This window comes from Gekko japonicus, unplaced genomic scaffold (assembly GCF_001447785.1).
Source record: "Gekko japonicus isolate JY-2015 unplaced genomic scaffold, Gekko_japonicus_V1.1 scaffold299, whole genome shotgun sequence".
In the NCBI taxonomy this organism is placed as follows: domain Eukaryota; kingdom Metazoa; phylum Chordata; class Lepidosauria; order Squamata; family Gekkonidae; genus Gekko; species Gekko japonicus.
This window is the reverse complement of record NW_015170896.1, coordinates 84,707-102,908: the sequence shown is the minus strand read 5'-3', so window position 1 is coordinate 102,908 and position 18,202 is coordinate 84,707. Positions and strand designations below refer to the sequence as shown.

General features: G+C 47.0%; 1 protein-coding gene across 1 annotated transcript in view; it reads right to left on the bottom strand.

Moving 5' to 3' along the window:
* Window positions 1-19: 19 nt before the first annotated feature.
* LOC107116580 (cathepsin D-like) overlaps window positions 20-18,202 on the bottom strand; it is a 40,061-nt gene continuing 21,878 nt past the window's right edge. Inside the window, exons 5-8 of the mRNA XM_015418519.1 lie at window positions 15,009-15,166; window positions 8,366-8,555; window positions 6,201-6,299; window positions 20-554 (exon numbers count right to left, since the gene is read on the bottom strand). Of these exons, the coding sequence (XP_015274005.1) occupies window positions 273-554; window positions 6,201-6,299; window positions 8,366-8,555; window positions 15,009-15,166 (729 nt within the window). The 3' untranslated portion in view covers window positions 20-272. The remainder of the gene's footprint in view (window positions 555-6,200; window positions 6,300-8,365; window positions 8,556-15,008; window positions 15,167-18,202) is intronic.

Genomic DNA, 18,202 nt, shown 5'->3' with positions numbered 1-18,202 from the left:
CAAAAACCAGGTAGGAAACTTAGCAGGAGGAAGCTCCCTCATCTCCTGGCCCAGCTGCACATTCCACAGCCAAGGGAGCATCTCCAGGTTGCAACTTAGCAATCCTTTTCCCAAGAATCATAAGGGCCAGAAACTTATAAAAAGAGAGAGAGAAACTAGTATTCTCTGGTGACTACAGATTCCAGGCAGGAAGCCTGATTCCATCAGCGCTGCTATTCAGCCCTGCCCCTCCCACAACCCCCTTTCCTGGACCCCAGAGAATACAACAACAGCTAGCATTGTGCCTCTGAATTTTGGGGGCTGGCAGAGGTGGTACTCTCGCTGGCAGTGGTGGTATTCGCCACGGTGGGAGCTGCGGTGGTTTCTGCTTTGGAAGAGGAGCCGCAGAGGGTTCTTTTGGAAAGGGCCAAACCGACACGGTCGTTGTCCCGATCGTAGATGGAGTAGTACTGGCGGAGGAAAACGTCACCCAGGATCCAGAGCGGGCCAGTAGGGGCAGGGATATCGAGGCTCATGAACCCGCTGACGCAAGCGGTCATTTTCATCTGGGTCACCTGCAGAGAGAGGGGAGGGGGAAACGGCACAGTTAAAGGTAGGGCCAGGCGTGTTATGGGGGAGAGGAACTGATGCGTCTGAAAATGTCAATTTTTGTACCTTTCTCACTCAAGAGCAGAGGGAAATAATGGCTGCCCAGCTGGCTGTGTCTGCTGCACGTTCTGCAGGTTGGCAATAGCCATGAGCCGGTCCGTAGAAGTGTCAGGGTGGTGACATATCCGGTGAACCAGGATAAAGATTAAGGGTTGGATCCCTTGGGACTGTTCCAGTAATGGCATCACTCTCCTCTACCCCAAGGAGCCCCTGCTGACTCAAGAGGTTCTTCATATGATTTGGGGGTTATTATTATTATTATTGTATGGCATTGTGTGTAGAATATCCAGGAGATACTAAGATTGTCTGGCAGCCAGAAGTTCTACCTCTTTTAGCATTAGGCACCACTAGGTGTCAAGCTAGACTTGTTTTTAAGGCAAGAGATGTTTCAGAGGTGGTTTGCCACTGCCTACCTTCGTGTCATGACCCTGGTATTCCTTGGAGGTCTCCCATCCAAATACAAGCCAGGGCTGACCCTGCTTATCTTCTGAGATCTGATGAGATCGGGCTAGCCTGGGCTATTTGGGGGTATGTGGTCAGTTCATACGGGGCCTGGATGCCTGTTTTATGTTATTAATGGCAGCTATTAAACTTTTAACTCCTATCCAGGCAGGGAGGGAGTGTGATCTAGTTTCTAGTGGCTTGGAATAACAAATGGCTGTCAATAACATTCATCAGTATCTCATTGTCTGCCATCACATTGCATGAATACATGAAGTTGCCTGATAGTGAGTCAGACCCCTTGGTCTGATCTTATTACTCACTCAGGCAGGCAGTGGGTCACCAGGGTCTCAAGTAGAAATCTTTCACATCACCGGCTAACTGACCCTTTTAATTGGAGATCTGAACCCACAATTCCTTCATAGTGCTGAGGGAAGGGAACTGGTCTCTGTAGGCGGGAGATTACTTGTAATTCCAGGAGGTCTCCAGGAGGTCTCCAGGAGGTCTCCAGGCCCTACCTGGAGATGGTAATCCTCAGGAGAAGAGGAGCCTCGTGCAGCCAGTCTTGAGTTACCAGAAGCTGACCAGCAGGAAAAGGAGCTGCAGGCTTGTCAGGATTCATGGCCAACAGCTGGTGCAGAGCCACCTACACCCTCCAGCTCTGATTCAGCAGGTGAATCTCAGCTGGCCATTCCCAGCCCACCAGTATCACCTACACCCTTAGAGCACCACAGACAGAGGCTAAGAACAGAGCTACAGACAAGACAGCAAAGTACACACCTCCTGGCTCTACGCCAGCTGCTTGCTGATAAGAAAGATGAGTAGTTGCAGGATTGCTTAGGTGTGGGGCTATAAAACCAGCCAAGAGAGGCTGTTAGGCATGGATGCAACACTTACGATAGACACTAAGCCACCACTTCTGCCTTGCCTGACTTCTGGACCTCTGATCTTGGACTGAACGAATCTGCTTTGCCTGACTCCTGGACCCCTGAACTCGGACTGAACCAACTCTGACTTGTCTGACTTCTGGCCCCTGATACTCAGAGCCTGCAAGCCAGTACACCTATCATATACTTGTAGGAGTAGAGAATCATGACTGTGTATGTGTGTGTGGAGGGGATCAGGCTCAGTCAGTGATCCTTGCTCTGAGAAAGGGGGGGCTACCAAGCATGTCACTCTTTTCATCTATGAATTGTTCACACGTATGCAAGCACCAGGCTTTACAGCAACCATTTATTTATTTATTTATTACATTTTTATACCCCATCCTCTCCTGTGTGGCCTTGGAGTACAATAAAATATGTGGCCTTGGAGTACAATAACAGTTATATACCATAAAATACATTTAAACCAGAGATGTCGAAATGTCCCTTTGTCGGTTCAGGCCGTGTGTGCCATAAAACGTAATGTCGGGTACCAGAGATATAAACTGTGTAAAAGACAGTAGCTGGTAAGCTCCGAGTTGGTGTATCCTCACTGCAAGGCCTTATGGGCTGGGTGGGGGGGTGCAGAGGAAAACCCACATGGGTGGACTGGAGAGCCAGTGGTTAGCACTGGGCAGATGCTTTCATACTGCTTGACTGCTGAAGACGAGGTTCTTCTGCTATGCTGAAGCCACAATCACAGTGGCTCCACCCACTCATCCCCCAGCAGTCTCCTGTTCCTCCCTTGCACCAGTTGCTCGCGGGATGCATAAGAGCCCTAGGCGGGCGGGCTCTGGCCCCCGGGCCTTATGTTTGACACCCCTGATCTAAACAATAAACTTAGGCTAGAGGTGGGAGAATGACACTGTTCTACTTCAGGCTGTAGGGCGGGACGTACCATTTTAAGTACCTTCCCATGTTTAAAAAAACCCCAGAAAAACTCCCTACAGATAAAATAACTACCATATCAAGGGTGAGGCTTTTCTACGGTGCTAATTTTCCATTTGTTAGGAGTTTTCCATACAGAGAGCATTAAAAAATGTGATCCCAACTCCACCTCCAGTCTGAAATGGCACAGCCTGTCCCAGAACTCTACCCTCTCATTCTGCTTGGGCAGATCCGGTCTTGGCCTGAAACAGACACAGCCCTTTACTACCAGGTTTCTCTTTCATATTCTATTAATAACAGTCATATACACAATATAAATAGCACGCAGAGAATCAAATGTACAGTCTTTGGTTTCTTCCTGTACACCTGCCTTCAGAGGCCAGGTGGGTAGTGACCATAGACAGGGCCTTCTCTGTGGTGGGGCCCCAACCCTATAATTTCTCCCAGTAGTTTCCCTGTCATCAAGCTTGTTAATGTCTAGGCACCACATGAAAAACTTTTTCATTTTTCCAGGTGTTTAGTTGAGGGTGTGTTTTATTTAATTTAATTTTTGCTTTTAACATATCTTGCTGTTTATATATATGTATATGCAGGGGTCATTTCATAGAAAAAGAGGTGCAGGAGCTCATTAGCATAACTCATTAGCATAACTTATTTGCACATGCCACACCCCCTGACATCACCGGAAGTGTGTCAGAAGGCAACACCCACCGCTCAGGCTCCACCAGACTGTTTCAGATCGCTAGCTTTTTTGGGGGGGGACATGCAGATCTGTCCTCACAGAGGAGGAAGAGCTTGTACCTGAATAAAACTTTGTCTTAAAGGTGCCACTGGACGGCTTGGGGCCGGGGGGAGCTCTGCAACTTACCTGGGTGCTTCTTGCTCTGACTGAGGGCTGCTGGGAGCAGGGGGTGGGGCTTGTTGCATGTGCCCGCCCCCTGGGCTCTTTACTGCCGGAGCTCTGCTCCTGTGCGCTCCTGCAGGAAACGACCCCTGTGTATATGTATATGTATATATACACATGTATACATACACATGCATATATACACTTTGTAAGCCTCCCTGAGCCTGCCCTGATGGGGAGGGGGGGTTATAAATCAAACAAATAAAATAAAATATATAAAATAAAGTATGTCCGTGGGAGGGCTCAGTTTTATTTTATGTTTTGAGATGCTGGTTTTATCTGCTGCTGTTTTAATATAAAATTGTAAGTCTCCACAGCTATTAATGGATCTTTTGTGCTGGTTTTTCAAGAGGCTACTTATTTCTGCTTATTTCAAGAGGCTACTTATTATTTTAAATGTGGAATGTTATTAACAGCAGCTATTAAATGCAGGAAACAATGTACGGCAGAACTGCTTAAGAGAGCTTTTAGCTAATGGTTAGGTTGATGTGGAGGATGCGGACAGACGGTACAGTTGCAAGGTACTTACGGCCTGTGTTTTGATTTTTAATTTCTTTTATAATTGATTCAGTTTTTGTATGCCACCTTATGCCGGCAAGCAGGAAAAGGCAGGCTAAAGCCACCTTCCATAATGTATTTTCGTAATGGCGTTGCGAACCACCCCTGAATATTTCTTGACAGGCAGTGCGGACCATAAATATTTTAAAATGAGTGCATAACACTCTCCACCCGAATGCCTACTTGCTCCCCATCTGGGCAACCTGTACATTTGCAAACGGATATTATTAAAATGTCAGAGGTCTTCCAGTTCTTTCCCTTCACGGGAAGTATTTATCTATCTGTTTGTTTGTATATTTATACCCCACCGTTCTCCCCAACGGTAACCCAAAGTAGCCTACTGCACTGTTCTCTCCTCCTCCATTTTATCTTCTAACAATTCCGTGAAGGAGGTCAGGCTGAGAGAGTGGCTGGCCCACTGAGCTTCCATGGCACAGTGCAGATCCGAACTCTGGTCTCTCAGATCCTCGTCCAGGGCTCCCCAGCATGACAGTGACTGCCGGCACTTCCCTTGGCACCCACCAAGCTTTTCAGAAAGTGGGTGGGGCCATTGTAAGGCAGGGCTTGTTACTGGCTGCTGCTGCTCTCATTCAAACAAAAGGGTTCTCCACTGGAGGAGAAGTAAGCCCTTGGCCTTTTCTTAGTCAATGTGAGGCTCCATTCAGGTTTTCCTTCTTCCCGGGGAAAAGGGAGGTATTCCATCTGGCTCCACCCAGGGGTCATTTCCTGCAGGAGCGCGCAGGAGCGGAGCTCCGGCAGTAAAGAGCCCAGGGGGCGGGCACATGCAACAAGCCCCACCCCCTGTTCCCAGCAGCCCTCAGTCAGAGCAAGAAGCAGCCAGGTAAGTTGCAGAGCTTCCCCCGGCCCCCCGGTCCAAAACAGTCCAGTGGCACATTTAAGACCAAGTTTTATTCAGGTACAAGCTCTTCCTCCTCTGTGAGGGCAGATCTGCACGTCCCCCCCCCCCCAATAGCTAGCAATCCAAAACAGTCCAGTGGAGCCTGAGTGGTGGGTGTTGCCTTCTGACACACTTCCGGTGATGTCAGGGGGCATGGCATATGCAAATAAGTTATGCTAATGAGTTATGCTAATGAGCTCCTGCGCTTCTTTTTCTACGAAATGACCCCTGGCTCCACCTCCTGTGGCAGCTGGTTTGAGGCGGTGCTCACCACCTCTCTCGAAATTCCAGAGGTTAAAAAGGTTTGGATGTTAGACTTGGTTTGGAAGGCCCAGACTCAAGTTCCTGGACAGCATCAGGGCCTGATTACACAAGGCGCTTGCTCCTGGGTCCATCCCCAGGTCACGTCAAGCATAGTGTGCAGGGAGTTTTTGGTCAAAGCCTGGATTCTCAAATGTGTTGGAGCAGATTCAGATGAGGACTACAGTGCATGGGGCGAAGGGGCTTAAGCCTTCCCCAGTTTTCCCCAATCTGCAACAGCCAGGGACCCATTATTTGCCCCACAGGGGGAAACTTGTGTGTGCCTTAAGTACAAAATAAAATAATAATACAATGTCACGTATCGGGTTACTGTGATGATAAAATTGAGTGGTGGTGGTGGCAGACGTGTGCATCACCTGACCTCCATGTAGAAGGGTGGGATTAAAAAAATAAATAAGGAAACCCACCCAGCAAAGCTTCCCCCATTCTTCGGCTCAGAAAAAAATGGAGACAGCAAAATAGGCCCCTTCCAATCCATGCCAGTTACACTTTGAGTCCAAACTGATCTAAGCATCCTATCAGTGACAAGTGGAATGATGTGTGACCAAAAATATGCTGGTTTGTACACTTGCTACAGCCATCACCCACACCTCACAGGCCTTTGCTGTGGTTCTCTTACCTTGAGGGTGTATACATCTGGGGTCAGGGTGTAGGGCTTGCCACTGAGGTAGAAAGTCACATTGGGTAACGTTGACATCTTTTCACAATCTATCAAGTACTGTGGGAAGAAAAAAGAAATTATAACTCGGGTGGGGAAAGAGAGGCCAGACGATCACCCCTCTGCCACCTGTACTTCTTCTAAGACATTCACTACATGTTCTCACCACAACTTCCAAGAGATCAGACGAACTGGGTGTTGCAGATCTGCTGCAAATACAGAGTTGCCACTGAAAATGGTATCCCTCTTGTTCTCCTCATCTTCCTTGTGAGATATCTATCTACCTACCTACCTACGTCCCAGACCAATCTCATCAGAAGCTAATCTCATCGGAAGCTAAGCAGGGTTGGCCCTGGCTTGTATTTGGATGGGAGACCACCAAGGAATATCAGGGTCGTGATGCAGAAGGAGGCAATGGCAAACCACCTCTGAACATCTCTGAACACCAGGGGTCACCATAAGTCAGGTGAAAGAGAGAACAATTCCACATATGGTACAATATTACCATACAGCAAACTCTCAGTGTGATGAATTTCACTTGACATTACAGGGAAGAAGAGGAGACCAAGACACAGAGACACCCTTTTCCAAGGCAACTCTCAACCAAGAATGCAACAAATAAAAGGGGGAGGGGCAAAATATCCCCTCAGTATCTCAGAATCTATGGTGAGAGGCCAGTTTTGCTTCTTGCAGCCTTGGCTGATGCATTAAACTGACATTAAGCTGACACTGCGGACAAACTCAGTTCATTGTCAGGATGATGTGCACATCTTCTTCCTCCCTTTCCCTTCTGTCAGCACAATGAAGGAATTGTGGTTTAAAACAAACTCTGGTTACTTTGGGTTAATCAGAAATAGTTCTCTTCTTGCTGCAATTGGGATTCTAAACCTGGATTAAACTGTGGATGAGAGTCCTGGATTGACAGGGGGAAAAACTCCAGTTTACCCTACATGCCTGCATGCATAGGTCTGGTCAGGCATAACGGTAACTTGTTTTACACCAGACTTCTTTCACTGCACTCCACAATGGGCACTCCACAATGCAATAAGGAGCAGAGAGGAGGCAGGAGAGAGAGGCATGCCACATGAACAAACCAGATGCATGCCCAGTGTCAACTGAATGCAGTCCCAGATTACAGCCCATTTACTTTGTTCCATAAGACTCAATGGGAACCACAAAGTTGGTATTATCTACTCAGACTGGCAGTATTTTCCCGGGGTCTCAGGCAGAGATCTTTCACAACACGTGCTACATGGTCCTAGGCTGGCAGGAGCTGGGGCCAGAGATGGGAGCTCACTCCGTCATGCAACACTAGGTTCTCAAACTGCTGAAGCTCCGGTCTGCGGCTCAGCGTCTTAATCTCTGAACCACCACGGCCCTAATTCAATGAAATCATTGGTTTTACAATAGTGAACTCAGTTTAGGATTGCACAGTAAACTCTGTAGCAGTTCTTCAGGAACTTCTCATCTCCTAAAAGGAGGGAAATGTGTCATCACTACTTCTCAAAGCTAATTCGATGGCCCTGTATTAGTAGGGCAGGCAGGGATCCTACATATTCAGAGGACTCCCCATGCATGCAGAACTTTGCAGATGACCGTGCAAATTACCAAACCAAGAATGAAAAATCTCCTGAAACTGCTCAGCCAACAATGAGCACATTCATTGCCCTTCAGGAGGTATGAACCGCTGAGGGAAGGCAGTTGAGTGTCACGTTTAAGGGGTGGAGGAAGGAAAACAGTGGAGTGGAGGTGAGACGGAGGAGGCATCGGCCTTCTCAAGTTCCTAGCAGTTTATAGTATTCTGGAGGAGGGCTACACTCTTTGTACCACTTGCTGTGGCCTCAATCCAAATTAGGGCAGGTGATCATGGACCTCTGAGTATCTCTTCTTGTTAGAATTCTAGTGCACCCCATCTGCAAAGTTTGCATCCACTTCTTGGTCACGCTGGACAGTGACAGTCAGAAGAATATCATACTGGTATAAACAGGAAAGAGAGAGAGGCAGAGACAGGCAAATGAGTTCAGAATCGAGGTGTGGATCAGCTCGAACTGAAACGCAAAGGTGTGTGGGTTTCTTTGGGGTTTTTTGCACTTATCATTACGAGATCCAGGCATTTGTTCTCTTACCTGCCCTCCAAAGGCATGTTCAGCCCCGAGAGCCTCGTGCAACGCACGGATCTCTTCGCTGGGCCCTGTGATGAGAGAAGTTCCCGTGTCCACAATTGCATTGCAGCCATCTTTGCATATTTTCCCTGAACTCTTATCAAACATTTTCCACGGCCAGCATTTCTCCTTTGTATGTGTATCCACCGTCACCCTACAAGGAGAGATGGGGAGAGAGAACGGTGATTACACAGGGCGTTTTGGCAGGGGGAGAATGGTTGCTTCCCTGACCACAAAACCAGGAGCCAAAATGAGGCCTCCACCACTGAATCCACACACATAGCTGTTGGCCAGCTCCTCCCAGGCCACAGTGAAGTTCTTACAAACCGTGAATTTCGTTCCACCAGGTTGTACCACTGCAGAAGAGAGGCGGCAACACACGTAATTTAATGTCCTGGATGCCAAGAGGACTGGCTGAGCCTTCTGCCCTAATGGGCTAGAAATATTTTGGGGAGCAAATGTCTCATTAGGTGCCTCCCCACCTCCATTTCAAATGCTACATTGCAGTAGGACTGGCCACTTCCAGGTGGTCATTGGAACATACAACAACAAAAGTGCAGCACACAGCAATACATTACGAGGAATAACAAAGCCCAGTAGGGGTCACTCCAGATGTGGACATTGCTCTGTCTGTAATTTAACCTGGCAAACTAACAAGGCAGGATTCCCTTTGTATAATTATAATAAGGTACTGCACCATCAAAGCACCTGTGCATAAAAAAAAAATGGTGTATGTTTTAATCTGCCAATGTTCTTTCATTTACACAGGAATTACGACCCAGCCAATATGTTCCAGAATTTTGGAACGTAAATCTAGATTTAAATTGAAGAATGGCAATACGTTTTTAGTTCAACATTTCATTGAAAAAAATCACAAATATGGTGATTTCAAATATACAGTACTGGAGAGGACATTGGTAGAATAGATATCCAGAAAGCACTTTTACAATGAGAGCCATATCGTATATATTCCATTGAGACTCTCCAACCAAAAGGATTAAATTCTAAACTGGATTTATGTTTTTTGTGATTCAAAAATTTAGACTATTTTATCATTCATTCAAGTTCTCAAATCTCCAGGATCATTGTAACCAGGAGTTGGCAACTTTCAATACTATAGTATTATAGATGCTTGTAAGGGATATGTAGCTGTAGCCAATTTAGACCTATGTAATAGACCCAGTAGGCTAATACATTTGTAATATATTCAGTTTTTCAAATCTCCAGGAATACAGTAGTCAGGAGTTGGCAACTCTCAAATACTACAGCAGTTTAGACGTTTGTAAAGGTCGTTTAGCTGTAGCCAACAGACTCATTAGGCTGGGCATCTCCAGGAATTTTTAAACCTGGAGTTGGCAACTTTAATTATTTTGTTTCAAACACAGTAAGGGCTTCTACAACTTTAAATGCCAGCAAGGAACAACCAGCTGTATTCAATTTAGATCCATGAAATAGACTCAGTAGGCTGGATACTCTGAGGCATGCTTTGACCCTGATACATTGAAGCAGCCTTTAGGGGTACTGGTTAGAGCTAAGGAGACCTTGCCCAATATAGAGTGAGTATATGTTATACTTGTTTTGCGGTCCATACATTGTGTAAATTTTAAGGAAAAATATTAAGGAGGAATTCTTTTTTACAGAATAATAGAAAATCATTATCTTATAAGGAGATGGAATGAGACTCTCAGCAGTTGGTAAGATCCAGTGTGACTCTAATTTTGAGACTCTATGGCCCCAGTCACACGGAGAATTTGCTGCACAAAAGGCATGAATGTCGCGCGGATTTTCGGGGCGCGATCACACCGCAACATCTGAGAAGCATAGCACACCCGTGGCCAACCCGTGGCGTCCTGCCGAACATGCGGAGTGAAAAAGAACCAAGGAAAGTGCACTAGTATCCGGAAAACGCGTAGCACAGGTGGGCGCCTGATCGCGGGAGTGCTAGTATCCCGTGGCATCCAGTGCCCGTCCACGCCCCATCGCAAACCAGATGTTTTTCATAAGCGCATGTGCACAAACACAAGACTGAAAGCAGTGCTGTTCCACGGAACTGCGCATGCGCACAAACGCAAAACGCTTGTGTGATTGCGCCGCTCCGCTTCTTTGCCACGTTGCAGCATCGCCGTGTGATTGCCAACTAACAGCCAAAGCATGGAGACTCGGGGGACCGTGTGATCGGGCTACCGTGCTTTATTTTGCTCCGGGGCGAACAGCCACGCCTCCCCCCCACCGCGTTATCTGGCCCGTATGACCGGGGCCTATGTAGCAGTGATAACAATGTAATGATGTTGATCATGTAAAAGGGTTTATTGGTAATACTTTCATTACTCCTTATGAAATATTGTTGAAATAAGTGTTTGTTATATTATTGCATTTTGTATTTTTTACAGTTCTTTGTTCCTGAGGAAGGACCAGAGGTCTGAAACACTGGAAGAATTACCTAGGAAAAGTGTTGGACTTTTTTGTATATTTATCTTGTATATTAATTCTTTGGCTTCTGCATTTTCCTATGACGGATTGTATGGACAGATTTATTTCAGACAATAGATGCATTTCACTTTTAATGAAGTCTCCTTTGTGAATATCTTGCAGGAAATTTAGCACACAGTTATTTTTTGAAGTTTTGCTATTTTTTATAACTTCCAGGGGATGGCCGGAGAGCTCCTGGGATTACAAGTGATCTCCAGGTGACAGAGATCACTTCCCCTGCAGAAAATGGCTGTTCTGGAAGACGGAGTCTATGGTATTATACCCCATTGAAGTCCCTCCTCTCCCCAAAATCTCCCAAGTATTTCCAGCCCAGAGGTGGCAACCCTACATTCCAGACATCGGTTAACCACTTTGTCCACTGTTTATCAGAGCTAGGTCAAAGGTTTATCACTGGCAGTCTTTAAGCAGTGGCTGGACAAACACTTGTCAGGGATACTCTAGGGCAGTGGTGTCGAACCTATGGCACGGGTGCCAGAGGTGGCACTCAGAGCCCTCTTTATGGGCACGCGTGCCATTGCCCCAGCCAGGCCCAGACGATCATTAAAGTGTCGAATTCTCTGCCAAATAATTTTAAGTAAATGAAAGCATTTGGGATTGCTTTCCTTACTTTGTTTGGATTATTTTAAGTTAATGTATGAGTTGTTTTTTCTAAAGTAAAACCTCAGTATTCAGGTTAAATTGCCGTGTTGGCACTTTGCGATAAATAAGTGGGTTTTGGGTCGCAGTTTGGGCACTCGGTCTCTAAAAGGTTCGCCATCACTGCTCTAGGGGCTGATCCTGCATTGAGTAGGGGATTGGACTAGATGGCCTTTATGTGATTCTATAATTCAGCTTCCCAGGATCATGACCCCTGCTGCTGCACACTGAATTTCTTGCTGAAGATTCCTTTACACACCTGAGATGCCGAGGTGGTTAACACCTCACAGGTCACAGCCACAGACAAACCAGACAAAATTTGTGGAATGCAACTTTCCTACACACTGCCTACGATTTCCCCCGAAATACTGCCTGCATGGGCCGGGGGGGCCCTTCAGAAATGCAACTAGGTACCATGTAGGTGTCTGCAGTGGGAGAAGGTTGCCAGCAAAATATTCCCCCCCTCCCCCATCACAAGCTCCATACCATAGAAAGGAAAATATTTATTTTCAAACGGGAATTATTCTCTCAAGTAAGTGATTCAGGTCACACATGGAGAAAGGGTGCTGGTGTTGCGTAAAGGTTCATTCATTCATTCATTCTCTCCTTTCCTCCCCAGCGCCAGCGGAGACCCAAAGCAGCTCCTGACACTGGCCTTCCCGTCTCCATTTTGCCAGCCCTTTGAGGCCATTCAGCTGAAAGAGAGACGGGGCCAAACTACCATGGAACAGCTGGGGATCTGAATCCAGGCTGCCCAGACCCTAGTCCAGCATCCTAACTCCTGCACCACACCAATCAACAGAACAAGCTTGTGATGGGTGAGGCTTCTGACTCCGACTCTTGCCTCTGTTGAGAGCTCTTTAGGAGGCTGGAAGCGAGCCCTTCTTTCACCTCCTCGGCCCTTCAGCCTACCTCACAAGACTGTTATAAGGAGGACAAGGTAACAAGTGTTGGTAAGATTTTATCAGGGGCTTTATTTTATTCTACACCCCACCTTTCTCCCACCAGGAACTCAGGGTAGCAAGTGGAGGGGTTCCCAGGCACAGCAGCCTCCGGGCCAGGCAACGAGCGGACTAGAGTTGCCAACTTCCAGGTGGCACCTGGAGATCTCCCACTATTACGGTTGATCTCCAGATGACCAAGACCAGTCCCCCGGGAGAAAATGGCTGCTTTGAAGGATGAACTGTATGGCATTATAGCCTCCTAAGGGGCTCTCTCCCCAAATCCCGCCCTCCTCAGCCCCTGTTCCCAAAATCTCCAGGTATTTCCCAACCCAGAGCAGGCAACCCTATCTCCAGGTGACCGAGATCAGTTCACCTGGAGAAAATAGCTGCTTTGGAGGGAGGACTCTATGGGCATTGTACCCTGCTGGGGTCCCTCCCCTCCCCGAACCCCGCCCTCTCCTGGATCCACCCCCAAAGTCTCCAGGTGTTTCCCAACCCAGAGCTGGCAACCCGAGAACAGACCTAGAGCTGTGCTCGCCAACCAATCCAGATTGCACATCCTCCCGCCATACCTTTTGCATGATCCTCCTCTCCCTCTGGCCGGCCGAGCCTACCTCTACCCTGGACGGGGGTGGGGTGGGGAGTCAGCATCGTGGTGTGGCCATTGCAAGCAAAACCTTGGGAAAACTGGTTCAATAAATAAAAATTGATAAAGTGGACTCAGCAGTAATTCTAGTGCACTGGGCCGACTGTGTTATACCACTCCTTTTTGAGAAAGAGAAGGAAAGAAGAAGATAAGAGATTGGATTTTTACCCTGCCCTTCACTTGGAGTCTCAGAGCGGCTTACGATCTCCTTTCCCTTCCCCTCCCCTCCCCTCCCCACAACAGACACCCTGTGAGGTAGGTGGGGCTGAGAGAGCTTGTTCAAGGACTGCTCTTGAGAGAACAGTTCTGAGAGAACTTGTGACTGACCCAAGGTCACACCAACAGCTGCATGTGGAGGAGTGGAGAATCAAACCTGGATCTCCCAGATTAGAGTCCGCGCTCTTAACTACTACACTAAACTGGACTGCGTGGCATTATACTGCTTAGTCTAAAAAGAGTAAGTTGCAGATGTGAATGACCTCAGTTTGTTCCTCTTGGAACCCATCCTTTGTTGAGAGAAAGTGCTGAAAACCATTCATGGAAGGCTTTCAATTAGATGAAGCCAAACAAGGAATAAAGAGTTGAACAACCATGTCCTTCCCTGTATAACTCTGATCCAATCAGGACTGCACATTCCTGACATTTTGCTTTACAAAACAAAGACCTGTGACCTCCTTTGTGTCTTTGATCAGCAGGTAATCGGGGTGACCCTTTTTGCCAGGTAACTCTGGACCTGTTTCTTCCTGTCTATATTGAGTATCAGAGCTTGAACCATAAGGGCTCTTTCTAGAAATCCACAAGCTCCACCCCCTTTAGAGAAACCCTTCAATGGAACAGAACAAAGTTTGAGTCCAGTAGCACCTTTAAGACCAACGAAGTTTAATTCTGGGTATAAGCTTTTGTGTGCACGTACACTTCCTCAGATATTTGAAGATGATTTCATGTGTATGCACAGTTCTTCAGATATCTCAAGAAGTATAAACTTTCATGGGCATGCACACAAAAGCTTATACCCAGAATTAAACTTCGTTGGTCTTAAAGGTGCTACTGGACTCAAACTTTGTTCTACTGCTTCACACCAACACGGCTACCCACCTGAATCTACATTTAATGGAATGAGAGAGGCCAAATCCTGCCCCTCCGTTGGCTAAAGGGGGCATCACGAAACACAGGGAGCCACCCCCTGTAATTCAAGCCCTGCCATCTGTCTATTGGGGTAAAAATCAAACCAAGCTCACATATAGGCAGGGCTATTTTTGGGCAGGAACACACAGGAATGGAGTTCCGGCTGGCTTTAGAGTTGGCCATGCCCACTACAGCCAAAACCTCTGCGTGCCTGGCTACAGAGGGAAGGCCTGGAGAGTGACACCCCCCCAGTGACTCCGAGGCAGGTGGGCCAGGGGGGGCCTGGAAGGATCGGGGAGGCATTTAAATGTCTCCCTGTGCCTTCCCCGGCCTGTCCAAGGGCTGACTTGCCTGGGCTCCCCACAGCCGCAGGGCACCCAGACAAGACAAGGGAAAGCACAGGGTGTGGCCTAATATGCTAATGAGCCATACTGACAGGGGTGTGGCCTAATATGCTAATGAGTTTCTGGTGTTGGGTGTGGCCTATCATGCTAATGAGTTCCTGCTGGGCTTTTTCTACAAAAAAAGCCCTGCATATAGGTAATCACCCACCAGCAGTCCCAGTTCTCAAATATCAATGTACTGGTAATAATTTTTGCCAAGGAAATTCTGAATTTGTGCCACCAAATGGACAGACCTGTTTCATTCAAAACAAGCACTTTCTTTGCTTTTAGAAGAGCAGTTATGGGCTGCCAAGAACCTTATGTCATCTAAAAGACAAGCACATTCATTATGACAAGAACTACAGATAAGACTGCTCACTTACTTGTCCATCTTGATTTCCCAGTAGGCCTTGCGTTTTACAGCATGGTAGTGTATGTCCCCCTCATAGGAATCGTGATTGATCTCCCCAAAGGTGATTTCTCCACCATGGTCTTGTGATTCATAGTTGGTGCTAAGAGAAGAGTGGGAAAGGTTAAAGAACTAGGTGCAGAACTGGGAGGAAGCCAAGGTCAAATAGCCCCTAACTTACTGTGAAAGTTCCCAGCTAGCTACTGCCCTGGAGATCCACTGGCAGCCATGAGCCATGTTACATGTTGGCATTGTGGCCCTGGTTGAAACTGAGCAGCTCCTATGGCACTGCCAGCAATGCAGGATCCACTGGGGACAGAATAGTCCAGAGCGTTTAACATCTCAATCCACTCATGGGGAGGTGGGTTAGTAGTAGGCTGACTGTGTGCCTGCCCATGGCAGGCGAATTCCAACTCTTGCCCTCAATGGCCTGTGTTTTATCAGTTCAGCAGAAGGAGAAAAATGGGAAAGGGATGACAATGTGGATGCTGCAATGTCACTTTCCAGGTAATCATGGAAGTGACTGCATGGCATCTGTAACGCTCTAGGAGTTTCCCCTAATCTCTATGGTCTTTATGGCAGCTCGTGTGAAGGGGGAAGGGATTCCTTGGAATGTAACTTTCACTTTCTGGCTGATGCTGCCTTATCTGTATGGCTTACGTGTATTGTTGGAAATGTATGTGTTTACAAGGTCTGACAATTCAGTCATTATAGGGTTAACTTGTTTGCCTAGTATTGCTATTGTTTAGACCGACCTGGAAGGGATACCTGGCACTGAGCCAATGGGGAATTAGCCCGGGAAAAGTAGCTTTCTACTGTGATACAGATTGGTCATTTGTTTCAGGGGACTTCCTTTCTAGGGGTCTAGAAGGAGGAGAGATTCTCTATTATCTGTGTGCTAGTGTTGACTATAGGCAGCTTAGAAAACGTAGCTGTTAGTGTTATGTTTATTTGTAGTAATCCCGTGTACCTTTTACCCTTAGAAATAAAGGTTTTTAAAAGCAAAGAAATCTCTTCTTTCCAATAGAGCAAGATCCATTGATAGTCTGAGTATTAAACACTTTTGACTATTTTACAACATGTTTGACCTTGATTCCTAGCTGTAACATCATCCTCTGGGAACGAGGGACCATTAGATTCTGGCGGGCCCTGCTTCTTACCTTGATTGGCTCTCTGCCACCCTGTGCCCTCCTTTGAACACTGTATATCTGTCTACCTCACGCTTTTTACTTTAGTCTTAACACAGATCCTGAAGTGGTGACATTCTGTCATTACTGGTCAATAAACTTTCCTTCTAAAGAAGCAAGTCGTTGATTCTGATTGTTGCAGGAATCTGACACTTTACCACAAAAGATAGGGAACATTTCTAGAACATCACAGGGCTGTGATGCTGTGATGTTAAAAGTGGGCCTAGAATGTTAAAGAGTCACAGTGTCCACTTTACCCTCTCCAGGCTCCATCACACAGAACTCCTTGGGATTCATGGACACGGGACTGGCAACCCTTGTTAATACAACTGAGCTCCTCTGTGATTTTCCTTACATTTTCTCTTGGGGCACTGTGTACTCTACAAATATAGATTTGCCTCCTGTACAGTGTTGTTGTTTTTTAATGGAAGGGCTGTGGCTCAGTGGCTGAGCATTTTTTTGCCTGCAAAAGGTTCCAAATTCAGTCCCTCCCAAGTAGCTCAGATGTTGGGAGAGATCTTTCTCTGCTGGAGAGCTACCGCCAATGATCACTGACAATGCTGACCAAGCAATAGTCTGACTCAGTACAACGGAACACAATATGTTCGAGGAAATCAGTGTTGCAAAACTGCCCCGTAACTAAATATCACTTGGGGAAATAGGAAGTGTGGGACAGTAGCTCAGCTAAAATGCAAGCAGAACAACTTGTCAACAAATGAGGAACAACTAAGGATTAATAGAATTTCGGGACATATACACAGCCCTCTGTGAAGTTTCCACTTTTAATATATGCCTTCTGACATGGGCTGGGCTACACCAGGCAATGAAATGTCTCTTAATTGTGCTGTGTACAGTGAGGCTATTTTGAAACCCTAAACCAGTCTTTGAACCAGTCTTCATGAGTCACTTGGAAGAAGAATGCTAAGGCAATGACAACATGGACTGCTCAGATTCGTGCATTAAAAAAACAATACCACCCCCAGGCTATCTCACTGCAATAAGGTGTGCAGTTCTACAACAGGCTCTTGCTAGGAGCCTAAAAGGAATCCATAAGCACTTCTGCAGCCCTTTGTTAAAGTTTTCTTGAGTCATTGATATCCAGTGGTCATGGAGGAAAACAAAAACCCATGATAGTACTGTGAAACTGCTATTCCAGGACATTGAAGGGGACTGTCACTATGTAGGTGGCCGCAAGAGACACACCTGGTGGAAGTTAGGGTCTATGATAGAAGACCAGAAATGTTACGGTTACTAGGTGACTATTCCTTTATTAGGTTAATAGCTCAGAATTGTCAGCCATAACACTCTCAATGGTTGCTGTAGATTTTCCGGGATGTGTGGCCATGGTCTTGGCATTGCAGAACCTGATGTTTCGCCAGTAACTGTGACTGGCATCCTCAGAGGTATAAACACATAAAGATGGAATACTCTCTGTGTCAAGGTTCCATCTTTCTGTGTTTATTCCATCCAGGGGTCGTTTCGTAGAAAAAAGAGCTAGGGGAACTCATTAGCATATGCCACACCCCCTGACATCACCGGAAGTGTGTCATAAGGCCACACCCCCTGAATGTGCTTGCCCGCTTCGGGAGAGGGGATCAAAGTGTAATACAAGCCTCCTCCGAGACTTGATCACACCAATCTCAACTCTCTCTTGGGTCTTGATGCCTGCTAGTCATTCCCCCTGCCTGGGGGAAGCCACGTTGGACCAAAATACAGTCCAAACTGCTGTAAGGAACACCCGTCCACCCTGAGCACTTACAGGGTGCGTCAAATCGCCATTTTACCCCGACCGGAAGCAGGGGGCGGGGCTTCGTCATGTGCCCCACCCCCGCACCTCACCCGGGGGAACGGCGATCCCCCGCGTTTCCCCCTGAATCGACCCCTGATTCCATCTTTCTGTGTTTATACCTCTGAGGATGCCAGTCACAGTTACTGGCGAAACGTCAGGTTCTGCAATGCCAAGACCACGGCCACACATCCC